This window comes from Tenebrio molitor, chromosome 9, assembly GCF_963966145.1.
Source record: "Tenebrio molitor chromosome 9, icTenMoli1.1, whole genome shotgun sequence".
Lineage (NCBI taxonomy): Eukaryota > Metazoa > Arthropoda > Insecta > Coleoptera > Tenebrionidae > Tenebrio > Tenebrio molitor.
In genome coordinates this window covers 11,237,934-11,264,961 of record NC_091054.1, presented here as the reverse complement: position 1 = coordinate 11,264,961, position 27,028 = coordinate 11,237,934, and the positions used below count along the sequence as shown (strand labels likewise).

The 27,028-nt window shown below is 37.3% G+C and overlaps 3 protein-coding genes across 4 annotated transcripts in view; 2 read left to right on the top strand and 1 right to left on the bottom strand.

The window, feature by feature from the left end:
• LOC138138378 (potassium channel subfamily K member 18-like) overlaps window positions 1-27,028 on the bottom strand; it is a 135,891-nt gene that overhangs the window by 7,516 nt on the left and 101,347 nt on the right. For both annotated transcript variants that reach the window (XM_069058293.1, XM_069058292.1), the window contains exon 3: window positions 3,345-3,521. In XM_069058293.1, coding sequence (XP_068914394.1) covers window positions 3,345-3,521 — 177 coding nt within the window. The remainder of the gene's footprint in view (window positions 1-3,344; window positions 3,522-27,028) is intronic.
• Window positions 382-3,158, top strand: LOC138138371 (glutathione hydrolase 1 proenzyme-like). The gene is made up of 7 exons (XM_069058283.1): window positions 382-537; window positions 1,141-1,872; window positions 1,923-2,157; window positions 2,203-2,393; window positions 2,444-2,684; window positions 2,736-2,849; window positions 2,907-3,158. Exons 1-7 carry the CDS (start codon window positions 533-535, stop codon window positions 3,066-3,068), a joined length of 1,680 nt encoding a protein of 559 aa, XP_068914384.1. The 5' UTR covers window positions 382-532; the 3' UTR covers window positions 3,069-3,158.
• LOC138139049 (uncharacterized) lies at window positions 10,563-11,401 on the top strand. Its single transcript, XM_069059203.1, has 4 exons — window positions 10,563-10,743; window positions 10,793-10,948; window positions 11,004-11,171; window positions 11,222-11,401. The coding sequence occupies exons 1-4, from the start codon at window positions 10,669-10,671 to the stop codon at window positions 11,387-11,389; spliced, it is 567 nt and encodes a 188-aa protein (XP_068915304.1). The 5' UTR covers window positions 10,563-10,668; the 3' UTR covers window positions 11,390-11,401.

The following is a 27,028-nucleotide window of genomic DNA, read 5'->3' as shown; positions in this document are numbered from 1 at the left end:
GGTCGTAGCCAACTCGGTCCCAAAAAGATCGTGAATGCCTTATAATTGAACCTTCACGGTCTAAAATATCTGCATTTTACATTATCATAAAATCCGTGGGCAAATAACCCCGATATTAGGCTCGAAAGTCTTAGCTGAGACACACTGTATTTAATTTTAACTCTGTTTGGAACGTAGAGGGTTTGGAAGAATTTGCGGAAAAAATTATAAATTGATTTTTAATTTTATTTTAACGAGTCCTATTGGTGGTTAAATTTATTACGTGGACTTTCACAACACCCACTATAGTTTTACTTGTTTTACTGTAAAGGTGCTATCTAAGCATTTTTGGAGTGATTTAAAAACGATAAGGATCAACGTAATTAACAACAATAATGACAAATAATCAATTGTTTTGATATAATTGTCATCAGCCACATCTAATCTCACAATCTGTGATGCTAGGAGGATACTTTATATTCTAAGGAAAAGTAACAATTCAACTAATTTTTATTTGAGTGTCGATAATGTACCTACACAGCGTCCAAAAAATATGAGGTGAGTTGTCACAGTGACACTAGTATAGGTATTTTCATATTTGATGGCGAAAACAAAACACTGAGAAATGTCACAAAATTGTATTGTCAGTGTCAAATTTCCCATAAACGCCGTAAAAAGGAATGTTTATGTAAATTTCAATTTTCGCTAAATAGATTGAAAAAATAAAAACCCGTTCTTTAATTTTTGTCAGTGGTTCAAAACGAAAAGTTATTCTCATATAATCAAACGTATTACAAATAATTTCTCTAGTTTGACCATGAATAACTTTCTTCTGCTGCATTTCTGCCGAAATCACGAACGTCTTTGACAAATTTGACACTGACAATACAATTTTGTGATATTTCTCAGTCTTTTGTTTCCGCCATCACATATGAAAATATCTATACGGCATTAGAAGTCAGTTTTACAGATAAACATAATTGTGAATAATTTATTTGTCGACTTGAAAAACTACAGAAAGTCCAATCAAGATTTTTATCTGGACAAGTGTTTTTTTTCCAGTTTTCCTCAAGTGTTGACTCGCTGTTATCGCAACGTGGCACTCTATTTGCAGGCATTTGCATTAACTTCAGAGCTAACTTTCAACTTTTCTTCTTTTAGAGCGACAACCACCCTAATTGTTTCAATTGTCTTGACGACCATCGGTCGCAATTCCGCCCAACTCCCGACCGGTGCGGTCGTCACCAACGGTCACAACTGCGGTAAAATCGGAGCCGCCATCTTGGACCTAGACGGCTCAGCCGTCGACGCCGCCATCGCCTCGCTTTTCTGCGAGGGAGTTTCCGTCCCCCAAGCTCTGGGCTTGGGAGGTGGCTTCATCATGACAATCTACATGAAAGAGACCGGAACAGCTGTCACTTTGAACTCGAGAGAAGTTGCACCGGCGGCGGCGAGCCAAGACATGTTCCACGGCGACGAAACTCTCGCCGTCAGTGGTGGACTGGCGGTGGCGGTGCCTGCCGAACTGAAAGGCTACTGGGAAGCTTACAACAAATACGGAGGAAAAGTACCCTGGAAGAATCTGGTACAGCCGACCATAGATCTGTGCAACAACGGGATCTTGGTAACGGAGAATATGGAGAAGCTGTTGGCCAGCGTGATTGACACAGTGATGAACGATGACCTCCTCCGCGAAACTTACATCGACCCCAAAACCAACAAAACCTACGTCCAGAATCAGTACATCAGGAGGCCCAGGTTGGCTAAGTTCTTGGGGGTCGTCGCTGATTTGGGAGCTGACGCCCTTTACAACGGAGTCCTGACGGACGCCTTTGTGCAAGACATACAAGACAAAGGTGGAATCATCACCAGAGAAGACTTGAACAACTACGAGTAAGATATCTACGCAACGGTTGTCTGACTCTTGTAACGCTTGCTCCTAGACCCCAGTGGCTCACCCCCGTCAAAGTACCAATGCCTTTCGACCAGACTCTGTACACCCCTCCTCTGCCAACATCCGGTGTGATCCTGGGGTTAATCTTGAACATCCTGAACGGTTACCTGGACTACAGCCAGCCCGAGTCGACCACCAACTGGCAAAGAATCGTCGAAAGCTTCAAGTACGGTTTTGCAAAACGAACAGAACTGGGGGATCCCGCCTTCGTCGAGATGGACGCCGTGAGTACCCTCCACCGATAAAACAACCTCTACAAGACATTCCAGATCCTAGCGAACCTGACCAGTACGACCTACGCCGAAGGCATAAGAAGCAGCATCTTCGACGACCAAACGTTCCAAGACCCCGCGCATTACGGAGCAAACATCACCCAACAACCAGACCACGGCACCGGGAACATTTGTGTTTTGGCACCTAACGGCGATGCCGTCGCCGTCACCAGTACCATCAACCTCAAGTACTCGCCACAGATTTGAAAGACAACTCTATAATCAATTTTTTTTGTAGCTTTGGGGCCCGTTTCATGTCTAATAGTACCGGAATTATTTTGAACGATCAGATGGACGACTTTTCGTCGCCGGGTTTCATCAACAGTTTCGGAGTACCACCCTCACCGAGTAATTTTATCGAGCCGGGGAAGAGACCAGTGTCGTCGATGTGCCCATCTATAGTGGTAGATGACGACGGCGATGTTATACTGGTGGTTGGGGGCTCAGGAGGGACACAAATCATTACTTCCGTCGCTCTGGTAAACTGGTACCACCGCTGACGCAAATGAGATTACTAGGATTTGTTACAGACCATCATCAAGAATCTGTGGTTCAATTTCACCATCCATGACGCTGTTGCGGACAAGCGACTTCATCACCAGCTCTACCCCATGTGGATAGAATTCGAGGATACGTACAGTGACGTCTGTAGACTTTCCCTCCGTGAAAAAAATTGTCATTTTTACAGAGTAACGTTCTAGGAATTGGTGAACGCGCTTCACGAGATCGGACACGAATACAAGATGGTGTCACTTGGTATGGGTTTCAACGCTGTAACTTCTATTTCATGCGAGAACGGTACCATCGAAGGTACTTTCGACCCAAGGAGAGGCGGAGATGAAGCTTACGTTTACATTAATTAACAGAACAAGAAGAAGACGTTATTTTACTTTTGATTGGTAATAGGGTTATCTTGTGTATTAATGGCGTTAATAAATTTGCAAGATCTTGAATTGTGTTTTGTCGACAAAAGAACCGTCGGAAGCTTTTGCTGTTGGTCGAGTTGCTCTTATTGAATCCCGACACATTCGGAATGTTGAGGGTTTCGCGGGGATCGTAAAACCACCTGAGGGTTATTGGAAACAGTGTCGACAGCTCTACCGTCAAGGATAATTGAGAGAATCCTGAAATCTCCTTACCGACTGTCGTGAGCAGCGTGAGAGAATATAAAAGCGCTCCGCCGAATGTCCAATGAGGCGCTCCCGGATTAGATGCTCCATCTGCTTTGCCCGCTTCGACGACGGCCCTTTCGAATCTCTTGAGCTGTTCGGTCACCAGCCGGGTCCAGTTTTTCTCGTAGAGAACGTTCAGCCGTTCTGAAACAACAACGGGAGACAAAAATCACTTTCTATCGCGTAAACTCGTCGCGGGGATGTCGAACGGTTTATCGCGACGGTGCGCTCTTGTAAACGCCACCGTCATCCTTCAAAAGTGCGATCTCAAATTGAATGAGAGAGTATCAAAAGCCCCGGGCATAAAATTTTACGAGGCTGCTTTTACGACGCGCTTTAGCAAAGATCGGCCCAATTTGAATAATGAAACAGCCACCAGGTTCGCATCGGCGAAATTAATTATACCGGATGTACACCGTGATTATTATAATAAAAAATGATGCGGACCTTGGCGGAATTAATTCGCGTTAAAACGCACCATCGGGCAGAATTAAAAGATTCTTATCCGCTCGACAGCCGCAAAATAAAATCGACAAGTTCTTTATCGAATTTTAAAAAACTTCTTCTGAATTGATAATCACGATAAATTGGACCACTCTTGATAAACTTTTTTCGAACAACTGCAACAAATAATCTGGTTGGGACTCGTTTATTCGGAGTGTTTTTCGGAAGAACTGAAAAAAAGTTGATCCAATAAAAGTGATTTTCTCTAAATTTTTTCCGTCGCATTCACCGACAACGAAAAAACTCGATAGTCTGTACATAATGAACATTTAAATCGGAAAGAGATAATCGCAGACGTTGCTGATCCGCACTAACAAGACCAGAATGAAGTATTTCGGGAGCTAAACGGTCGCGACCCAATCAAGGGTGCTACGGAACTCCCCTTTATCACTTCTTTCGTGCCATTAAAGCTCCTGCGCTCTTAGTTATTAATCGAGATTTAATTATCCACCCGACATATTTTTTTCGTGACGTTTATACCGTACGATCAAAAAGATGTGGTATTCTAGCCCGGTTGACCATGAAAAACAAAAGTCGAATCTTAAATTGATTCGTATTTTATATGTAGAAAGTGTCTCTAAAAGAACGTATACAGGGTGACTGACGAAAAACCTTTGACGCTGTATCTTACTTATTTTTCATCCGATTTGAATAAATGGCACATCAAATGAAATAGTTCGAAAAGGACTTCATTATTATCCTATTCGATATTTTTTTCGACATCTATTTTTTGACAGACGATAGCCAACTTTTGTTTTTCAAATTACACTCTATATATTTTTTTATTCGTTCTTATAAACAATCTTCTTCTGAATATTCGTGCATTAAAAGACAAAACAAAAAATGTATTTTAATTGAAAAAAATTGAAAATCAAAAATCAAGTAATCAAATTTGTAAACAATACAAAATCTATTCTAGTTGCTCAAAATTTTCCTCAAAGCTGTTGCAGACACTGTCGATACCTTCTAGAAATACCCACCTTTGCATTCAGTAAAAAATTTCGGGGTTTTTCCTGACATACTGGCACTATCCATTTTCTTAACTCTTTTTGGGTACCTGGTGGGGTCAAATAAACATTGTCTCGAAAGTTTCGAAAGAAGATAAAAAATCCAATGAATTCAAATCTGGGGAAGTAGCGGGCCATCGAATAGCTCCATGAGCACCCATTCATCGTTCACCAAAATGATTTAAATGATTTAAAAATACAAAATTCACGCGTGCATTACGTGGTATGGTGCCGTCCTAATGAAACACGACTCTATTCAACACTGCTAATGGTATCTCATCCAGAAAGTAGCTTATTTCGTTTGATAATAAATAATATGATATTTTGTTTGATCGAGACTGCTATCAATAAAAAAGGGACCCACTAGTCCATTCTATCTCCAAAAATGCCACACCACACGTTAACACTAAATAGTCTGTGGAAATTTTCTTCCACAGCAACATTATTATTATTATTATTATCATCAAACTGATTTGACAAATGAATATTCAGAGCTTACCTAGTCATTTCGAGCATTTAGAACAAACTTCTCTCTTGTTTATTTTGGTCACTTGATTTTTAAATTTTGTACATTTACTCTTTAATTTCTCGACTTTTGTTTAATGAATGGGTACAGTTCTTTGCATTTTTATATTCAGAAGACAAATCTCTATAATACTTTTATGAAAAAAATGTACAGTGCTATTTGAAAAAAAGAAGCTGATGTTCATCTGTCAAAAACTGGACGCAAGTATTTTTTTTTATTAAGTTGGTATTGAAGTGTTTTCAAAATTATTTCATTTGACGTATCATTTATTCAAATCGGATAAAAAATAAGCAAGATACAGCATCAAAGGTTTTTCGTCAGTCACCCTGTATCAAGAGTTGTGCGGTTCTATAATTTTATTGTGTCGAACTATGTCGAGCCGTTAAAGCTGTCAAATCAGATGTCAACAGTCAAATGTCAAATCTTAGTGTCAATTGTGAGTTCGACGTCTTAGTTTTGCTTGTGATTTTCTTCAGTTTTTCTATTCTAATTACTTTTCATCTTACAACAGTCTTTACTAAAAAATCAAGCATTAACGGACTTACATAACCTCTGTTTTTTTATTTGGTACCACACTAAGCTAGCGGCAAAAATCAGATATATTCGAATTACACAGGACTCTTAATATACGTTTTTTTAGATATTTGTGGAGTGGAATCAATGGTTCGATATAAAATTAGTATATTAAATAGAGTTGGCTCCATCCTGGTTCCTAGCGGCGTTTTTCGATGATAATTGGCTGCACTTTTATTGCCAAAATGATCATTATCTGCGTTTAAATAAAACTCCTTATTAACAAAATGTTTCTAGAGTGAAAATAAAATATAAATATATGTTGACTATTTAAATTTGCTTGAATTACCTTCACAAATTTTGTGAAAACCAGGTTGCCAACTCAAATCTAACTCTCAAACACTCCCCTAGGAACCACGATCGAGCCTACTTTCTCTAGTTCGATACTGTTCCGCACGGTGTAGGTGTTTTTGTTATTGCGTTCTGCGTAGTGAAGCGTTGGCAACACTTATGTCAACTTCAAAACCTAAAAATATACAAAGACGAACTAACACAACTTTTTTATTGTTATCTGTTGTCTTATATTATAAAAACTTTGTTTGGGAGCATGGAATTTCGGGCAACAATTTATATGTCATTTAAAAAAACCCAATGTAGTCTAAGCTTTATTGTCGTAAATGTCATAATAATAAATTTTGACTGAACTTCAAAATAAATTGTCACAATTATGCATAATTATTTTACATTTTAGTTATTGACTTTCAAAGTTTAATAAAAGACTGTTCAGTTTTCAGAAAATCACATCTAAGCACTTGCAACAGTTTAGGATTGATGAATGCAATTTGTCAAAATGACATGTGACAATAGTAGATATTAGAATGAGATTATTAATACGTCTAGCACCTAAAGCCTATATCATCACATCTTATATCAGTCAAATTTCAAGTCTGCCCGAAATTCCGTGCTCCCAATAGTAGGTACAGTTAGAGACACGGAATTTCGGGCATCACTGTCAATATACTGCCAAAAAATGTAAAATAGGCTTTACATTATTAACCTCAATTCTACCATTTGCGACGATTTTGATTGACCAGAAAATATCAAAATATCAAAATTGGACTTTTGAATGTCACGTTGACAATAAAGAGTGATTTACATCGCAATTTTCCCTAAACTGTACGTAAAATATTCAAATACACTTCTGGACAAAATTAAGGGACTCTTAATAAAATTCACACAAATCATAGTCAAATTTCATTTCCCGTTTTTTTTTGAAGCCAACTGTACCGTGCGATCAACAATTACTTAGAAAGGGACCGCTATAACTTTGACAGTGTCAGATTTTTCGTATCTTTACTAACTCAGCTAATAAATGTCAAACAACTGTCACTATTTTACTTCAGAACATAAAAGATTCATATTGAATATTACTTTCGTAATGGTGTTTTCAATAACGCTATTGCCTGTTTGGCTGAGTTTCCAAGTCTATTGTAGCGGTTTTTTTTTCTTTATTGTGTTGGTAATGATTTCGACTGTCACGAATGTGTGTGCAAGCAATTAAACTGTAACAAAGAAACGAAACAGCACCCGCTGTAGTCGTTTTTCTCCTTGACGATCCCCCACTCCGCGTCTTTACCGAATCGAATCAATTAGAGCCGATATGAATGACACTTAAACGTCAAACATTATTAGTTATTGTTATTGGTACCAGTCGGCGTCTCGCATTCTCTACTACCGAGTGAGCCCAGTAGAATTCACGTACTGTCGCAACATACACAATACAGTGAGAGTGAGGCGAAAAGGACAGATCACTTTTACTTTTTAAAAGAAACATATTTTCATAATTTTCATTCTTTTGGTCCTTTCCGTTTCCGTGTACTGACGTCATCGCCAATTTTTTAAATATTGGGTGATTTAAAATGATTGTTGATAAATATGGCAACTATGTACGAAAATGTATGTGGCAACTGGTGGGTAGGATAAAGTTGACCTTTCCTTGTTCGTAGTCGCGCAATTTTGAAAATTGTCGTCAATGTGCATTGGTATTGGGTGATTCAAAATGATTGTGAATAAGTATGGCAACTATGTACGAAAACGTATGTGGCAACTGTATGGGTAGGATAGAGTTGACATTTCTTTGAGAGTGCAATGATATAAAAAATCAAATGCAGGATTATGAAATGTCATACGAATGTCAACTCTACCCCACCCACACAGTTGCCAGATAAATTTTCGTACATAGTTGCCATACTAATCCACAATCATTTTGAATCACCCAATATAAAAAAAATCAAATGCACGCAAATGAAATGTCATACAAATGTCAACTCTACCCCACCACAAAATTGCCACATAAATTTTCGTTACATAGTTGCCATATTTATCCACAATCATTTTGAATTTTTTGAATCACTCAATAGCACCCCCAATTTTTTGCATTTTGGATAAACTATTAAATAAGTACTGATTTATGGCTATGTGCAATGTATGACGTGTGGATCGATGTTTCCCGAGATATCGACTTTTAAAAGCGTCTAAATTACCACAAAAAGAAATTCTTTAATGAGAAAATGATAGGTAAGTAGTCTCGTGGTTGAGTATCGATATTTCAATGTCAGCAAAGTAATGTAATTTTAATTCTGATGAAGATTTATTGAATGGTCTGCGCGGTTTTCCAATCTTACTACATTAAATTTTTTATGTTAAAAACAAGGTTGATTTCAAATGGAGCAACAGGAATAAAGGATTAGGGATGAAACAAGTGCGATCCAGGATAAAACTTTGAAAAACGTTCGTTTTAAGTTCCAAAGACGATTAGCGTACGTAAGCAAAAAATAATAATCAATTTGAGCATTTCCTTGATGTGTTTAGCAACCAATTGCGTGACAAATATTGACCAATCAAAACGAGAAAACAAAAAATAACCCGATAAAATTTCTCTAAAATGCACACTGTGCAATAATCTGATAAAAAATGTCAGTAGCTGATTTTTTTTTAAATAAATTATTTTGAATAAAAAGGGTTGGAAATAATGCGTTTGGTTTCATTCTATTCAGGAAATAATCAGCCGTATACCCCTCGTGCAAAATTTTAATATCGGCAATTTTTTTGCTAATGAACTCAAACATCCATAAATTGTTCGGCCAGAAGACCAATTATTATCAAATAAAAGCCCTCGACTTCGTCTCGTGCTCTTATTTGCTAATAATTGGTCTTCTGACCTCATTTATGGATGTTTTCGTTCATTAGCAAAAAAATTTCCGATAAAATTTTTTTTCTTCAAACGTCCGTAAAATATGACATTGCACTGCTGCATTGACAATGCTAAAGTGTCACTTCATTATCATGGCATCTAACGAGCTGACCAGCGTCCGTGAAGTTATTATTTCCGCTGAGGAGCGTCCGTGAAGTTATTATCTCCGCTGAGGAGCGTCCGTGAAGTTATTATCTCCGCTGAGGAGCGTCCGTGAAGTTATTATCTCCGCTGAGGGCGTCCGTGAAGTTATTATCTCCGGCTGAGCGGCTGTAAAGTAGCTAGTAGTAAACTAGCTAAATCATTTGAAATTTCTACCTGGTTTCTTAACATGTCTTAAATAATTTGTTATGAAGGTTTGAAGAAAAAATAGTATCTATATTATTCGGAGCAAAAATGGTTTTATGTGCTTTGGCTGGTTTGTCTGCCTCACTGCGTTCGGCAGCCAATCTACCAGCCGCAGCACATAAAACTTCATTTTTGCTCCTCATAACATAATATACATACTATTGCACTTGGGATATAATATGTGATTAAAAAAAAAATTCTTTGGAAGCAGATGTTGCAGAAAGCAGTTAAATTTGACCTGTCCGAGTTTTTTCGGAATACATATTTTTTCATGGCAATTACAGATCGCGAGAAACAAGACGTTACGACCCACCCTCTCGACTTGAAGATTCTTGAGGGTTCGTTTGAATTTTTTCATCATTTCCAGTCAGTCTCGCGCGGTCTCTCGTTACCACTTGGCGCGAAGAAAAAAAGGCGTCGATTTCACCGCGGGGTTTTCATGTTAGACGGAGCGTGATTTTCCTCACTTACTTTTCCCCAGGTTTCGTTCCGCTGATTTTAGCTTGTATAAACTCGGCGAAAAACGCATAAGCCTAACCACCTGTGCGTTGGAACTATTCGGGGAGATTTTCTTAATTTGAGTGGGGCCGGGGGAGACACACAAATGAATCAACGCGAGCGAGGGTGCTTCAGGTGCTGCGGTTTGGCATAATGGGCTAAGGAGTCACTCGGAGGATGCCGGGAATATCTTGTTAATGCACAGCACAAACGTTATCGTAATATCGTTATTGTGCTTTCTCGGGGAGTTCTCTACTTATCAAAGCAAACATGCCTAATTATAATGTTCACTGCAGGTAGTTGTTTCGCTGTAACGTATTGTGGGTGATTTGTTTGGACTTGTATTGTGCTGATACAGCTCGTGGAAACAAAAGAATACCTATCTGCGTACAGGTATCTACTAATCAAGACTCTCAATCATTACCGCAACATGTTTATGTTTTAGCAAGATGGTGCAACTCCCCCCGTGGCAACATTTTTTGAGCCATAACATAAAGTACATAATTACATTTGTTATCACAGCATCCCATCGAATTTCAAATGCCATTATAATGACATAATAAACCCTTTTTGTTAATAAATCGTTTTTAAATAAGCGACCAGACCTCTCGACGAACAAACAAAATTAAATAACAACAAACGATGAAAGCTGTCGCTCTGCTCGTCCTTCCGTACTTGTTCGGGGCTTCACAATGCTGGGACGTGATGCAAATCGGAGTAAGTCTCGTCAAGCTCTGATCGCACCCTTCCAAGCGCGACTTTCCAGGGAAAACAGGCTCGCTTCGACAGGTTCGACGGGATGTGTCGCGGCTACAAAGACATCAAAATCGTCTTCAACTACTACGGGATTCGAAACGTCGGCAACAAGCTGTACATGAACTCCACCATCGTGGTGAAAGAGGACATACCAGACCCGCCGTCGGTAATCGACAGTCTCCGAGTGTCAATCGAACCTGCCAGTTTGATTTACCTTTCAGCTGTCGCTCACCATGAAGAGGTGCAGATCTCGCGAGAACCTGGACACTTGCGAGGACTTTCACTCCTTCACCACCAAGCACTACTGTAAGTTGATCCAGTCGGACTCGGAGCTGTGGAACCCGTTCTTCGCCACCATCGAGCCCAAATGGAAGTGTCCGCTCAAGAAGGTTCCGTTTCGGAAATTTCTCTTTCGGGTTGACCCAAGGTTTGTTTTTAGGGGACGTACAAGTCGATCAACAGCAGTTTCGACGTCACCGCTTTCCTTTTGTTTCCGGTGGACGAGTGGTTCTGGCGGGTGAGGGGTGACATGTTCGACGGCCGCAGCGGCAAGAGGATCATGTGTGTCATCATCGAGGCCAAAGTGATCATCAAGAAGAAGCCGTGACAAGATCTTGCCAAATAAATTATACCTGACAGTTCGTACGAGGGTGATTAATTTCTTGCACGCTCCAGTAAAAAAACGAGTCGTAATGTGGTGTAAATGTCGGGGAAAGCTCTTCAAAAAGTTTTAATTGCAGATAAAGTGCGTCGTCATATCAAAAAAAAAAAAAAAATCAGACTGGATCGGGATGAAAGGATCTCGTTTTATCCAGACTGTGTTCGGGGCAAACCGTCATTCGATTAGTGGGTGACGTCATGCGTAAATTAATGGAGATCGTGATGGCTTCGGTCAGCCATGCTGCTGCCAAACTAAACTCGAGGGTTGTTTAATTTCGAAATTGGCAGCCAATACGGACTAATAACGAAACTAGGTTTTCCAAATTTATCGGATTGGTCCATTCGAGGCAGAGCGAATGTCCAAAAGCACAAGCTGAAGTAACTTCTAGAACGTGTGGTCGAACGAGTTCTTCAGTTAAAAAAAATGTTGCATCAATCAAAAATCAAAGACAAAGACTAAATAGGACAAAAACATGTTTAATTATGCGACCAACAATTGCAAATAAAAAAATACGATTTTTTAAAATTTAAAAATAAAATATCTCAAAACCTTCCTTTATAGTAGGTATCGGGTGTTCATCTAAAAAATAAAATATCTCAAAACCTTCCTTTGTAGTAGGTATCGGGTGTTAATCTAAATTTCCCGTCAAAGTTGGCGTTGAAGAGTCGATTGTGAACGCATCACTCGTCAGTCTGCAGAGTCAAAACACAAACAACACAAAAAGTGGGTAGATTTAAACAGTTGATCCGTGATCCGTGGTGCGTTCACAATCAACTTCTCAACGCAAACTTTGACAGGAAATTTAAATGAACACCCGATAGATTACATTTCAAAATGGTTGTCGATGCAGTTGGCCCTGAAAACTGAAATTTAAGTTGGCAGTACGGCCATTTATAGCAATTTTAGAGTTCTTTGATTTGGTTTGTCAAAAAAAAAACTTCAAGGTCTAGAAGATTTTAACGAACGCCTTATGATTTCTTGTTTTTAGACATTTGTTAACTTAATAAATAACGCTTCTATTCTAACCAAAAAACATCTGACAACATCAGAGAATTTGGTAATTATCGTAATTATTTCTCCTCATGTCATTTAGATTTTTATTGATATGTTCAGGTTGTTCTCTATGAATGAACTGATAGTTTTCCATCAACAAAACTAAAATGTATTCACCTTTATCCTTTGCTTATCATTTCTTTTAGATCATAACCCCAAACTGTCACAATTGATGTTTAGTTTTTGTAACAAAATATAAAGGCTGGTGTGCATTTTCATGGCCAATTGCCTTATATTTTGAATATGGTGACTGGACTCTATAGTCCATTCAAAAATCAAAAAACCACCAACGTCGTATTTTCCTCGATAATTACTATCGGCAACGCTGTCTAGTATAAAATTTGATGAGAACTGTAATTTTGAGGTTAAGTATTTATTGTGTTTTGTTTTTCTGGGCATGTTTAAGCAAAAACAATAAAAATTAATAAATAACTGAAACGTACTGAGCAATAATAAAACAATTTGAACGAAATTCCAATTTTATTTTGAATTAAATGTCATAATTTATAGTTACAAACATTGCATGAAAAAATAACTACCTAGGGTTTTTTAAATTTTACCAACTTTAACTAAAGTCCATTCAAAAATCAAAAACCACCTGTTGCTTTAGGTTGGTAAAATTTAAAAAACCCTAGGTAGATATTTTTTCATACTATGTTGGTAACTATAAATTGACATTTATTTGATTCAAAATAAAATTCAATTGCTTTGAATTTCGTTCATATTGTTTTCTTAGCAGCACGTTTCTTAATTTATTGATTCTTATTATTTTTACTTAAACATGCCCAGAAAAATTACAAGTCTCACCAAATTTTACACTAGGCAGCGTTGCCGATAATTATCGAGGAAAATGCGACGTTGGTGGTTTTTTGATTTTTGAATGAACTTTAGGTATCTAGGTATGTACAAATGTACCATCGGGATTTTGGAAGTGTCTACACTCTACAGTAAGGTTTTCAATGATCACGATGGTACTACGAGATTGCGAGCACGGAATTTCGAGCAGACTTTAGCCTTTAGGTACTAATAACCTCATTTTAATATCTACTATCGTCACGTCATTTTGACAAATTGCATTCATCAATCCTGAAAAGTTCAAGTGCTTAGATGTGATTTTCCGAAAACTGAACAGTTTATTTTATTAAACTTTGGAAATCAATAACTAAAATGTAAAATTATTGTGCATAATTGTGACAGTTTATGTTGAACTTCAGTCAAAATAATTATTATGATATTTATGGCAATAAAGCTTAGACTACATTGTTTTTTAAATGACATATAAATTGCTGCCCGAAATTCCATGCTCCCCACTGTACCTATTAAGCTGTAATATGCGAAAACGGTTTCTTTAATGAAAACACTAGGTACAGAACCTATAACAATCTATAGTTGAATTTTTTTAATAAACAATTGTCAAAACGTTGTCTTGTTGGTATGAGCCAAACTGTGATTTTCATGATAATACGATTGGTCACATTGAGTGTCTACATTTTTTTTATGTAACTGAGCCTGCGCCCTAACGAGCGAGAGTTTATTTCAAATTCGAAAAGGTTTCTCCTGATTTCTCGTTAAATCTGTTTTGAAAATGAATTCACGGAAGAAAGGTACGGGAAGTGAAGTGAACATAACCTTAACCATGATTTGGTGTCAAATTGTTATACAGCTGGTCCATATGTCCAAATTTTAGGGTGGTACAGTATGGTTTTTTACTTCATTTTGACACTGACAATTGTTTATTAAAAAAATTTCACTATATACATTTGATAATAACTATTTTGGTCGTAGCCTAGAACCAATGGATAAAGAGATATTTGGTAAAAACTAATTTTTGACACATCTTAGGTGCTGTACCTTTTTCCGCAGGATTGACGGGTACTTTTGATGTATTATTTATAACCATTAAACGAAACCATATACCAAAATTCAGCCAATTGGGAGAAAATTCCCGAGGGAAGCCGGACGGATGTCATTTACTTGACAGATGTCTGAGAGTTTCAAAAGTCGGCCACCAGGAGGAGCTGATGTGGGGAGCGTGTGCGGCAAATGCACATTATTAAAAATTATGCCCGGGCGCCGTGGAATTAATAAAAATTAAATATGAAAAGGGCCCCGGCAGCTCGCGTATCCAATTAAATTCCAAAAAATATCATTGCCTCTCCCGGCCCGCGCTCTACGGCCATTATGACTCCATCGAAGTGCTTCATAGGACGAAAACCGAATTAAGTAGAACGGGGTCGGGGAAGTCGCGGTGCTATTTCATCTTAGTCGCCCCGTGCGTCGATGCAATTAGGATGACTTTAGTCAAAATTAAATTTGGTCGTAGATTGCTTCCGGCCGGATTAAAGGTCGACAAAAACCCTTAAAATTATTGACATCAGAAATGCCACACATGCCGACCCGACTCGATAACAATAACGCTCGACTTGTTCATTTTATGGCGACTTTTTATTACTGCTGTCTTAATTTATCTCCGGAAGGAGGATAAAAACGAAATTCTCTGCTTAACACAATTACACGGGAACGGGTGGGGCCACAACCGTGAACATTTTTCCCCCATTAAAAAAATAAAAAAGTATGTTGAGGTGGTCCCGAGGGCATTTTATTTTTTCTCGGTCGCCAACCCTCGCCCTCTCTTTTTTATTACCACAATATAAGTCATGTTAGTGTTTTACGGCTCGACACCGCGTTTTAAGGTGCGCACTCGTCCCTCCGATAAATCACCAATTTAAAAGTCGAATTTCGCTTCGTTAAACGCGATTGTTGCTTTGTCCCGGAACCTACAACAATATTCTTATCGTTCCTAATTGGTGTATTGTGTCGTCGTCCCTCGTTCCCTTGCCCTAATTAAATTCTGGCGCGGCCATGGCGACAACTCCGTCACTTTTTACCTCCACATGCTGTTATTTGTTTTGTCACACGACGAGATTAACACGGCGAGTCCTAAACATCGTTCACAATTAATTACGATTTGTACCCTTTTCAACCCTCGGGAGGGATGAAATGTCGCACGACGGTCGACGGGGGAAAATTAACAAGTTTGCGAAGGACTGAGATTCCGAGAGGGGCCCTCGTACGGCAGAAAAAAAAACGCGCTGACGTCCCTATTAGTCTCTTTTATGGTTATTAGACGGGGACGCATCAGAACGGGGAAGGTCGAGGAGTTATGTGTCGTCGAGCTCGGATGAGGGCGATTAGTGGAGTCTTTGTCATCCTAGGGGAAATCTGAACGGCGTTCCGACGCCATCAAACGTCGAGAGACTGCGACCCACGGTTGCGTTCACCTGGTGGAACTCGTCCCCAGCGACGGCGACGCTTCTGGCAATTTCGCACCGGAAATTAGCGGCGAAGCCGGATTAAGATAGCGCGAGAGGCGCAAAATTATGAATATGAACTCGGCGAAAGATCCTGTCGTCGAATCGGGATCACAAAAGGCTGTTTACGCAGCCGGCATTTTGTTTTAATTAATTTGTTGTCGGAGGCGGAACTGCTGCAGATTAGGCAACAGATTGGAATAAAAAGGTAGTGTTTGCTTCGGCGGCGAACGTAACGTTGACAAAAACAACAAATTTATGTTCACAAAGACAATTTATTTGTTTTTCATTCTCAAAAAAATATGGCCGACGACGGTAAACAACACGTCAGGTTTGGAGAAAAATAATTTATCATTCTTATCATTATTATGGGAAAGCGAGTGTTTTATTTTTTAAAAGTCAAAGGTCGTATAAATATCAGATTTCAAAATGGTTGTCCACGCAGTTGGCACTGAAAATTAAAAACATAAAGCAATGAAAAATACTAAACTCTCCATCTCAATTGTTTCACGTTATGTAGAAAACCGTTGCAACCTTGCAGATTAATTCCTGCCACACTTGTTTCGGTGCCTGTCTTCTGTCAAAAAACGTACAATCTATCAGAGTACGGAGTACCTATACAGTGTGGAAATTACTTATGGAATAAATTCAGTAATTTCAAAACTGATGACATTTGCCGAAAACGCTGAAACAGGTCAATTTTTGTTTTTAATAGTGCTTATTCTAAGTTACTTCACTTGTTCATGCCGTCATCCATTTTTGAGCTATGACGTCATCACCAATTTTTTTAAATGACAACCCCCACTTTTTTCTTCCCTTTCTGATAGACCTTCCTACTACCTAAACAATGACTGAAAAAAATTGGTACCTTATAGTTCTCCCAGAGCTGCAGCGGTTTTATGGCAGGGTACCATTGTATAAACGTTAACAACACCGACAATAGGTTTAAACCGCAAGTACAACCCCTAATCGTAAATTCGTCCAAGTACTACCCTGTAAACTGACAGGTATAGAACGAAAATGATGATTGACAGGGGTCTGTTTATGTCGCGTATCGGCATCTCAACAGGCGTAATAATTACTATTGCCCTGCCATAAAACCGCTGCAGCTCTGGGAGAACTATACATAACAATTTTTTTGAGAAAATAACAAATTTTATTTCAAAACTTTCATTTAATTTTTATTGTACTTATATTTTTTTCTATGTGGTTATTTAAAATCGAGGGTTTACTTTAATAGACCAAACAATTTAGAAGATTTATGACAGAGAATTCGCGCTGAAATGGAACAAATCAGCCCTGACATTATTGAGCGCGGTGTACAGTGCCAAAAGTTGGCGGGGGGTAATTTCAACATTTGCGTTACATTTTATTGTCAACCTTCGATGTTTGTTTGTTTCTGTTTAAGGTCGATTAAAATTTTTACATTAAAAATTAAATTAAATTTTTGAAGTAAAATTTATCATTTTCTCAAAAAAATTGTTATCTAAGGTACCAATTTTTTTCATTAATTGTTTAGGTAGTAGTAAGGTCTATCAGAAAAAGAAGAAAAAAGTCAGTGTTGTCATTTAAAAAAAATGGTGGTGACGTCATAGCTCAAAAATGAATGACGTCATGAACAAGTGAAGCAACTTAAAATAAGCATCATGAGAAATAAAAATCGACCTGTTTCAGCGTTTTTGACAAATGTCATTAGTTTTGAAATTACTGAATTTATTCCATAAGTGGTTTCCACACTGTATAATAATTTCACAGTTTGTTGCCCAAAACCGTCAAGGTCGTCAAGCGTCATCGTCATAGTTTACTATTTTCAGTCTTTTCTCAAATTTTTCAAGTTTCAGAACAAGAACAATGTCGTTTTTAAGCGTTAAAAGAACGTGAGACAGTTTGTCGTTGTTATCACGAACTTGTAAAAGCTTCAAATGATTAATAAATAACGCTTCTAACCAAAAAACATCTGGCAACATCAGAGAATTTGGTAATTATTATAAACAATTGTTATTTCTCCCCATGCCATTTAGATTTTTATTGATATGTTCAGGTTGTTCTCTAAGAATGAACTGATAGTTTTCACTTTTATACTTTGCTTGCCTTTTCTTTTAGTTTAGATCATGACTTCAAACTGTCAAAATTGATATGTATTTTGTTACTTTTTTGTGCATACTCATGGCCTGCTGCATCGACAACCATTTTGAATTATAATAATTATATCTCCTCGTAAGATCAGATTGAATTTTCTTGCAGATACAGTTCGGATGTTCGCCGAGGGAGGCGCTTCTCGACGCCCATTTGACATTTGTCAAGCGCACTACGCGTTTTGTCGGGGGGCACATTTTTATGAAGGATTATTCGGTGCTCAAGAGTCGAATTTATTCTTTTCCCGAGAACTTAAAATTGACATAATTTTAATGAAAAGTCACCCTTGCGTGTAATACTGTGTGTGATGGCCTATAGAAACTTAAAATAAATTAACTTTGCGCCTTATTCTCCAGTTCATCGCGCTTCAGCTTTTCCAACGTTCTTTCTCATATTTAGCAGCATACTGTTTTAATAACCCGCCCGTTGAATTTCGCAGCGTGAATTTTTCAGTTTAAATCGAGTTACATTTTCTGCTGAAAACTTATCCCCACTCGACACTAGATTCGTTCTTCGCGTTCGTTCCAAATAAATTCGTCAACGTAGATTGTTACGAAAGAAACGCAACGTAATTTGAAAACAATTTTCGTTGCATTCGGATGCAAAAATGGTCTTCGAAGTAGAGCTCTGACGGTCGCGAATCCGGAGGGCAACTTGCGAATCAAATTTTGAGAAATTTCCTAAAATGAAAAGCGGAGGTCCCGATCGGTCAATTACTTCCGACCACTCCACCGCAATTCACGACGAACGACGCCCCAATTCCACAATTCTATTTTGGTAACAATGCCACTATTGTTGACTGAAAGTCTGACATTTCATTTCCAAGAGTAATATCACAGAAATACGCCCCAATAAACAAATCTCGGCGTCTAAGGCCAAAAAAAAAAGCGTTCGCTTTTCGTCAGTTCGTCAGAAATATTAATATTAAAATTGTACTCACTCTTATACTTTAAGGTAATTTCATGTTAGAAAACAAATCATCTGAATATGCATTTATAGAAAATAGAATGCCTTCAAATTAAAATTTATCTTTTGTGTAGACTAGACTAGCTATTAAACTATCAAACTGAAGGACAAAAATTTTGTTTTTGTAAAATCGTATCAAAATTAAGTCACTTATACAGTAATTTGCGGTCGTAAATAATGCCTTTTGCGTCCTAAGGCCTAAAAGAACAACAATTAATTTTAATAGCTATTTTATTTGTTGCATCACATTGGCAACTTTTGAGAACGAATCATGTCATTTATTTTTTCAAAGCTTTAAGGTGGATTTAAATGATTTAGGTATGATGTCACAACTTGTCAAAACGAAACGTCAAGCTAATTTAATAGTTATTTAATAAACTAGTTTGTTAATGAAGGCGATTAATAATCGAAACTGTTTAAAGCACGAACGAGTGTAGCGAGTGAGTGCCTTTAATAGTTGAGATTATTAATCGCCCATTAACAAACGAGTTGATTACAACATTTTTTCGTTGACCGCAAACTTTTTTTGGTGACAAAATTTCAAGTTAAAGCCAAATCAAAACCAATCTCATCTTTTTCGATAAAGATGAGACCTTATAAAATACCTTCATCCTTTTTTTGTCCTCAGGGTAGGCCATTTTTAAATTTTTCAACACTTTCTATTCACTTTTCCACAAAGAGTGTCAGAAGACTCAACAACTCGATTCACATTCAATTTCACGTAAAAATCACGGTTGCTAAGAAAACCTAGTTACCTTTGAAAAATATGACATGCGAATTATAACCAAAAAGGTCGGTTTTTGAAAAAGTGACTTCGTAATTGTGCAGTTATGGAGCTATAAAATATAGGAAACCCGGCTGCACTATCTGCTGCAGTATAGGAAAGTGCAAACAATGCATGTTCGAAGTTGTTTATACATCAAAATCATCAAAACGTCAAAATCGCAAAAATCGTTGATTAATGAAAAATAGTGTATTAATGAGGTCCATTAATACACTATATTATTAATTAATACACTATATTATTAATTCATTGATATTGAAACTAACAAGCAGTCAACGGAAATAGTTATTTATGTTACAAGTGTTGAAAAACGATCCATTGCTTTACGAACGGTAATATGGCGCGAGACGCAGTCGAGCGCTGTATGTGAGTGAGTAAAGCAATGGAGTTTTCACAAGAGTACCATACAATATTTTTTGTGCTGCCTTTTGTAATAAAACATATTTTTGAATCATTAACATAATAAATATTACTTAAACAAAATTATGTTGGTAATCAATTTAGCACTAAATATGTCAAATGTCAATCTGTCAGTGCTCGAATTTAAAATTCAAACGCAACTTTATAACTAACCGAAATTTTTATAAATAAACCCCCCAAACCTAAAATTAACACATTTTGTTTTATACATTAGAGACATAATTGTCTTTCAGCAATACTTGATTTGCCACAATTAGTTTATTTTTTCTTGCCTTAGATTTCTTCTTTGTCCATTGCAGCACTAGAGTTTTCTCATTTCCATTGCCGCACGCTAATCGTCCACTTAAAATTACGGCAGCACAAAAAAGATTTTAAACGATTTGGAGCCTTTAAGGGGTTCGTCGAACAAAAAAACCTTGTATTCAACTCGTCCTTGTGCAAATTGGGCTTTTTTTAACACATGTGGGTCTTTAAAACGCGAGTGAAACGAGCGTTTTAAACTGACCCACTGATACCAAAAAAAGCCCAATTTACACACGAACTCGTTAAATAAACTAATGCCCGTTCACGTTGGAAATTACAGCTGTGGTGCAAACAAATATGTGCGATTTGCACCACCAATGTTCAATCCAACGTGAACAGGATTTAGTAATTTATGTCCAGAATAAAATGCATTCACGTTGTTTTGGCATAATGGGAGGTCATGGAAATTTTATGTTTAATTTGATAGTAAAGTTGTCTGTTGAATTAGGTTATGTTTTTACAAGTTTGAGGTTATGAATAGCGTCAATGTCTAGTGTACTGTTGTCAGTTTTACTACTAGTTTGCAATACAAGAATACTCAGACATCGCAGTAAATTCAGCAACATGTTATGTTCACTTTGGTAGGTCTGCATGTCAGGTACTTTAATGAGGGAAATCAAACAGTGTGTCCAACGTTGAAAAGATAAAACATGGCCTCCAATTATGCCAAAACAACGTGAACGGTGTTTAAATAACTGTACTGTCATGTGAAATGTCACTACTGTGCTGTCTTTAGGAATGGCATCGTTTTTTCTTGTACAGTCGTTGACCAAAATAAAATAGGACAAAGTAAATTTCGATTGTGTAATTCGATATTTTTGGGAAATCCATCTCTTAGGAAACAAAAGTGTCAAAAATAAAAAAAACAATTCTGATAAGTGTCATCATTCGACAATATTTCAAAAACTCAGAATCATTCAATTGAACAAAGTGACAGTGACGAGATGACAAGTGAAAAAACACAACCTAACTTTTTGTAAATCAATCGTCAAGTCAAATCAAGTTGTAATCTGAGACACATACGCCTCAGTTACACTACACAAATTTTTGAATTGTGAAACTGTCTAAGGTAACACTTTGTTCTATTTTATTTTGGTCAACGACTCTACATATATTGAAAATTAAAAGTGATACCAAAAAAATTTCAAAGGCATTTTTTTCTTGTTTACGCGCTTTACAATTGCCGCATAAAGGAAAATAAAAAAATAATTATTTTCCTCCAAAAAACATTTCTTGCTACCTCGACCAACTACGCACAAGTGCTCACGAATCGAACCCGATGCCCATCGAAATTACTACGCCAGTCGGAAAATTCAATTTTAAACAGGACATATCCATAACCAGGTTCTCCGGCCGACTATTCCAAATTTAATTTGCGACACGACGGATTTCAAGCTGACGCACGCGAAAATTTGCCCCCGACAAACGAATAAATTAGACGAAATGTCGACGTCGATCGGTCCTCGACTTCTTGGGCGTCGATTCAACCTCGCCAGTTCCGCTCCGCTGGAAGTTTTTTTTGCACAAGCATGTTGCTACACGATGCACCCCGACAAATTCCTGCATACTTCGGTGCTTCGTCATTCCGCGAATTCTTTTATCGTGGCCGGAATTAGAGCTTTTACGGCGGCCGAAGCACGAGCGGCACGCTTGAAAGGACCGAAAAGGGGAAACGGTTCATCGACGATCGTTTACAATTAAGTTACGGCGTCAAGTGTACGACCGGAATGACTTTATGAATTATACAAGAAAATATGGGACCGAGTTTCGGGATTCGACGGGAAACGCGAGAACTTCATCGTTATGGGAAGCCGGACAGATGTTCGGTTTTGAAATTGTTGATTATTCAAGGTTTCGTTTAATTTCAGGGGTTATTCATGAAGTTAACAACAGTACACAACATGCCAGTTTCGTCACGGAAAAAAATCAAACGTTCTGACGAACAATAATCGACGGTTTTTTCCATTTTGCACATGGCGAGTTGCGTTTTATCCCTTCTTGGTTTTTGGCCCTCCTCTCAACTCCTCAGTGATCACAATAGTGTAATTCAATTCTTTTTTTGATTCCGCCTCCACACAATCATTCTTTTGGATACAATTTCCTTGTTCCACAATATAATAAGCTCGTGATCTGATTCCATTTTCTACCCTAATCAATTTATTGATGTTGCTCGTCTGTTCACCCACCAGATTGAAAACTGCAAGTTCACAAATCGCCTCTAGGTCAAACAGCCCCCGAGGCGTGTTAAATTTAATAAGTGACGCGAACAACCGTTTTAATGACAAAGTCTCCTCACCGAAAAAGTCAACATCTTTCAATTTCTCCCCCAAAAAAAGTAACTCCGCCGCAACAAAAACTTTCTCGTAGCTGCGGGCTAGGCAGCATTTCAACCGTAACATAAAGGATTTTCCGGCGCGTTTGAAATATTTTTCGAATTTTTCCAGATTGAATTCGTTACGTTGCAAACGAAATAGTCGAGGCGCTGCATCAATAAGTTTGACGGAGTGGCGATTTCGTCGACGTTTCTCTTCGTGTCGACAGCCGGGGTGGATTGTGCGGTTGTCGTCTGACGGCCCCGTCGATATCTGCGGCGGCGGTGCGTGATGGAACGCCGCCATCTGCAGGATTTCAGTCGCGTGCCTCCGATGCAAATCTGCCGCCATGTAAACAACCCCTATTTTATCAGGCCGAGTTCTTGACGGACGAAGGGAAGAAGTGGAGGACCAAGTGAACAGGTCGGAGGGACTGGATGTACTCCTGGTGTGACGTCACGAGCGCGAGACCGACTAATGAATCGCTCCGACGGCATGAATAAAACCATTAAAACCATAAAACACATCTGAAGTTTAGAAACAACCTGTTCGGTACTTACACACGACTAATTCACCAACTTTAACATCAGCCGGTAATTATTTTATGGCAAAGAGGAAAAAACGAAAGTTTGCAACAATTCCATTAACTCGTGGACTGGCTCCAAATTACTAATGATGTTGTTGAAAAAATTGGATTTAATCAGTTTTACGATGTAAATCCGCTATGAATTTGTGTATTTTCCGTTTTCTGATTGTTTTCTTGAAGAAGAATAGGGACATAGCTGCATTTTGAATTCGTTAATAATAATCAGTAAGAATAAAGAAAAAAAAACTACTTTCTCATATGCTTTTTTGAATTATTCATTTTAGGGTCATAAAAAATATTTTTTTGCGGGTTGCGGCAAAATAGTTATTTAAGATATAAGTGTAAAAAGTTATCCTTTATTGCACGAACGGGTTTAAAATACGACCGAGGTACGAGGGAGTATTTTAAAAGATGTGAGTGCAACAAAGGAAGTTTTTACACGTATGTCTTACAACATTTTATCTACGATCGTGAGATCATCACACCGGTTTCAACATAAATTTGTAGAAAATAATTCATTGGTTTAATATTTCATGAATAACCAAAGTCGTTTGAGAACCACGTCGTTTAGCAACCTAAACAATGTTTCCAACAAATTCGATTGTTGTTGTATTCTGACAGTTCTGTGCCATAAAAGCGAGAAATCGTGCTCTAAAACTTTTAGAGAACGATTCCGTCAGTTTCTCTAAACGTCAACTTTGACAACGATTTTTAGTGCAAAAAGTGCCTACTTTTTACGCGATCGTAGATAAAAATTATAAGAGTCGGTAGTTGGATACAATTTGAATATTAAGATTTCTGTAAATGTTTGCGCAGTTATATATTTTTTTTTGTTGGTTGCGGCAAAAAAAAATCAGAAATATCTCTCTCCTGAATAACCCTGTATTTTAAAGTACATAATTTCATGTCAGAAAACAAATCATCTGAACGGGCATTTATACAGGGTTATTATAAATGATTGTAGTCCAGGTAGACATAAAAACTGAATGTAAAATTTATGGTTGCCGCTTCATCAAAATTATGTCAATAAGTTAGTACACACCGTTAACACACAGGAGTTAAATTGGATGCAAAACAACTCAATATTTTTGAATTCAATCGTTAATTTAAAAATAAAATAAAAGTCTCATCACCGTACTTTTCACCTAAAAAATGACAGTGACAGCGAGAAAAATTGACAGTTCACAAGAAAGGGGCAAAAATTTCATAACATGGGCATGGCCTGCTTCGACTACGATCATTTATAATAACCCAGTATAAAATACAGCGCTTTTAAAGAAATTCTCAATAAAGCTAGGCGGTGATTTAAATCTTTTGTCTATTGATAGTTGGTGGACTAGACTACCTATTAGAGATGTTTGTGTTAACATCACCCCCAATAATTGAAAAATGCATTTGACAGCATGAAGCGACGAGTTCGTTTGTGCATTCAAACTGAAGGATATTTTAAACATCTTGATATCTAAGAATAAGATATATATTTTGTTTTGAATTTTACGTTTTCTTTAACATTTTTGTCACGATCAGAATAAACAACTGTACTGCCTTCAGAAATTGCATGTTGCCAATTTCAAAATAAAATCGCAGCCTACTCTAATTGAGAATTTATTTGAAGACACGCTACATATTTTTATTTAATCCATTGTAGCATGCTTTTAAAGATCTAAATTATTGAAAATTAATAAATTGAAAATTATAAATAATAATAAATAAAAAAATAGAGAGTGATCTACAAGAAAACAAATCAACCTCATCTTTTGTTTTTTCGTGTTAGCTTGATCGTACACTGATCTATACTTGCTATCCTCAGTTGTGGATAAATCGAAAAATCTATTATTAATTAATTATTATCAATAATTATTATTTTTTTATCTTCAATGGTAATAGTATATTAAAACATGAGTTTTATAAAACTTATATTAAGACACGAGTCAGATTTGCAGCACGACTGCCGCACGCACGCAGGAGTAAATGACAAGTGCTCTTATATTTTATAAAACGATACATGGTTTTTACAAATAAAATCAATTTTGGTAATTTAAGGAATTTTGTGACAGTTGGTTGTGATTTTTCGCAAGTAAAATTGCAATTAAAGATGAATTATCCAGAAATGAGGCAAATAGCAGAGAATACCAGAGTCAATTTGTTGTCGGCAATGTATGTTATTAACTGAAAAAAGTTCCTAGACTTCGAATGTGTTAATAGTATATTAAAGAACGAGTTTTATAAGGGTTGATTTGGCGCACGAGTCCCAAGTGTAAAAATCAGGGATGGAGCCGAGTCGAAGACCCGGCCTAGTAACTTCCCCGACATCAATTTAAACCAATCTGAATTGACCCGAGATACCTACCTTGTCCGTGTTAACCCACATAAGTCGTCTTCTAATTCTCGCAAATAGGTAGTAAATATCATTTCCAACATAAAAACACATGCCCTTTCAACTGGTAATGTCAAATTTCCATGTCACCTCATTATTTTTTCGAGCAACCCCCACCCTCTTCCACCCTTCGTAGTCGGATTGACAGCAAACTCTATTCGGTGGTCACTATTACAGAGTTATTTCCAATGGCAAAATCCGAGATTTTTTTGTTAAAAGTTTCAGCAGTTATCGCCGTCGACCTATGAAGACGTAAATTACTTCATAAGTCCGCCATATTGGAAAAATCCGCAAATGGTAAACATCGTTTCCGACATAAAAACACATGCCCTTTCAAACGGTAAAGTCAAATTTCCATGTTCCCTTATAATTTTTTCGACCTACCCCCACTTTCTTCCATCCCCCGTGGTCCAATTGACTCCAAAAGCTTTTCAACTCGAGAGACCACGGGTAAGTTTGTGTTGGTCAAATTTGAAAGCAATCGGTCAAAGCGTTTTTGAGTAATCGTGGGAGAACGAAAAGTGGGACAGACAGATGCACAGACAGACGCACGGACAGACATCATTCTAAAAACTTCATAAACGTGTTCAGAGGACCTCAAAACGTAAAGATCTGATGAAATTAGCAATTCGAAATTTTGGACCGATCACAATAACTTACCTACCTTTGGTCGGGTAAGTTAAAAAACGAGCCGTAGGAGATTTTTTTATGGAACGAGTGCGCCAATGCCCTTATAAAACGAGTTTTTATGTTATTTTGTCGAATTTGCACCCTCGTTTTAATTTTTAAATAAAAAAATTAAATTTTCAAATTCTAGGGAATTTTGTATTAATTGGTAATTCAAGGTAACGGATGCCTCTACATCTGCAACAGATGTTAAAAAGTAGAGGTTGAACATTAATACTGGAAGTTTTTTTTGGTGTACAGTTGGATTAAAAAAAAATGTGAACTGAAAATTTAATTTGTCAATTTATGTCAATTTGTGTCTGTTTGACAGTAGTATTTCTGACACATAAGTGCAGTTTTTTAACCTAAATTCTAAAAGGCCGTTTCAAACTATAAAAATTTAATAAAATCTGACAGAACTTTTTCTGACAGCTCCCGTTTTTTTTTGAAGCCAACCGTAAATGACAATAATACACTGAAATATTGATAAAAAATTTCTTACAGATCTATTAAACCACGAGTGCTTTAATAGATAGCCATAAACGACTCCAAATTGAATATATACAATAATATATCTATTAGAAATGCAAATTCTAAAATAGCTTATTAACGCATTCAAAACGAATGCGTTAACAGCTTTGTTAAAACAGCAAATTAGAAAAAACTCATTT

Bases quoted from the DNA above. Each gene is read 5' to 3' on its own strand.
- LOC138138371 (XM_069058283.1), top strand. The intron at 1,873-1,922 runs GTAAGATATCTA...GCTTGCTCCTAG, and splicing joins GAAGACTTGAACAACTACGA to ACCCCAGTGGCTCACCCCCG. The intron at 2,685-2,735 runs GTAAACTGGTAC...GATTTGTTACAG, and splicing joins TCATTACTTCCGTCGCTCTG to ACCATCATCAAGAATCTGTG.
- LOC138139049 (XM_069059203.1), top strand. From the start codon at position 10,669: ATGAAAGCTGTCGCTCTGCTCGTCCTTCCGTACTTGTTCGGGGCTTCA. The intron at 10,949-11,003 runs GTAATCGACAGT...TTTACCTTTCAG, and splicing joins ACATACCAGACCCGCCGTCG to CTGTCGCTCACCATGAAGAG. The intron at 11,172-11,221 runs GTTCCGTTTCGG...GTTTGTTTTTAG, and splicing joins GGAAGTGTCCGCTCAAGAAG to GGGACGTACAAGTCGATCAA.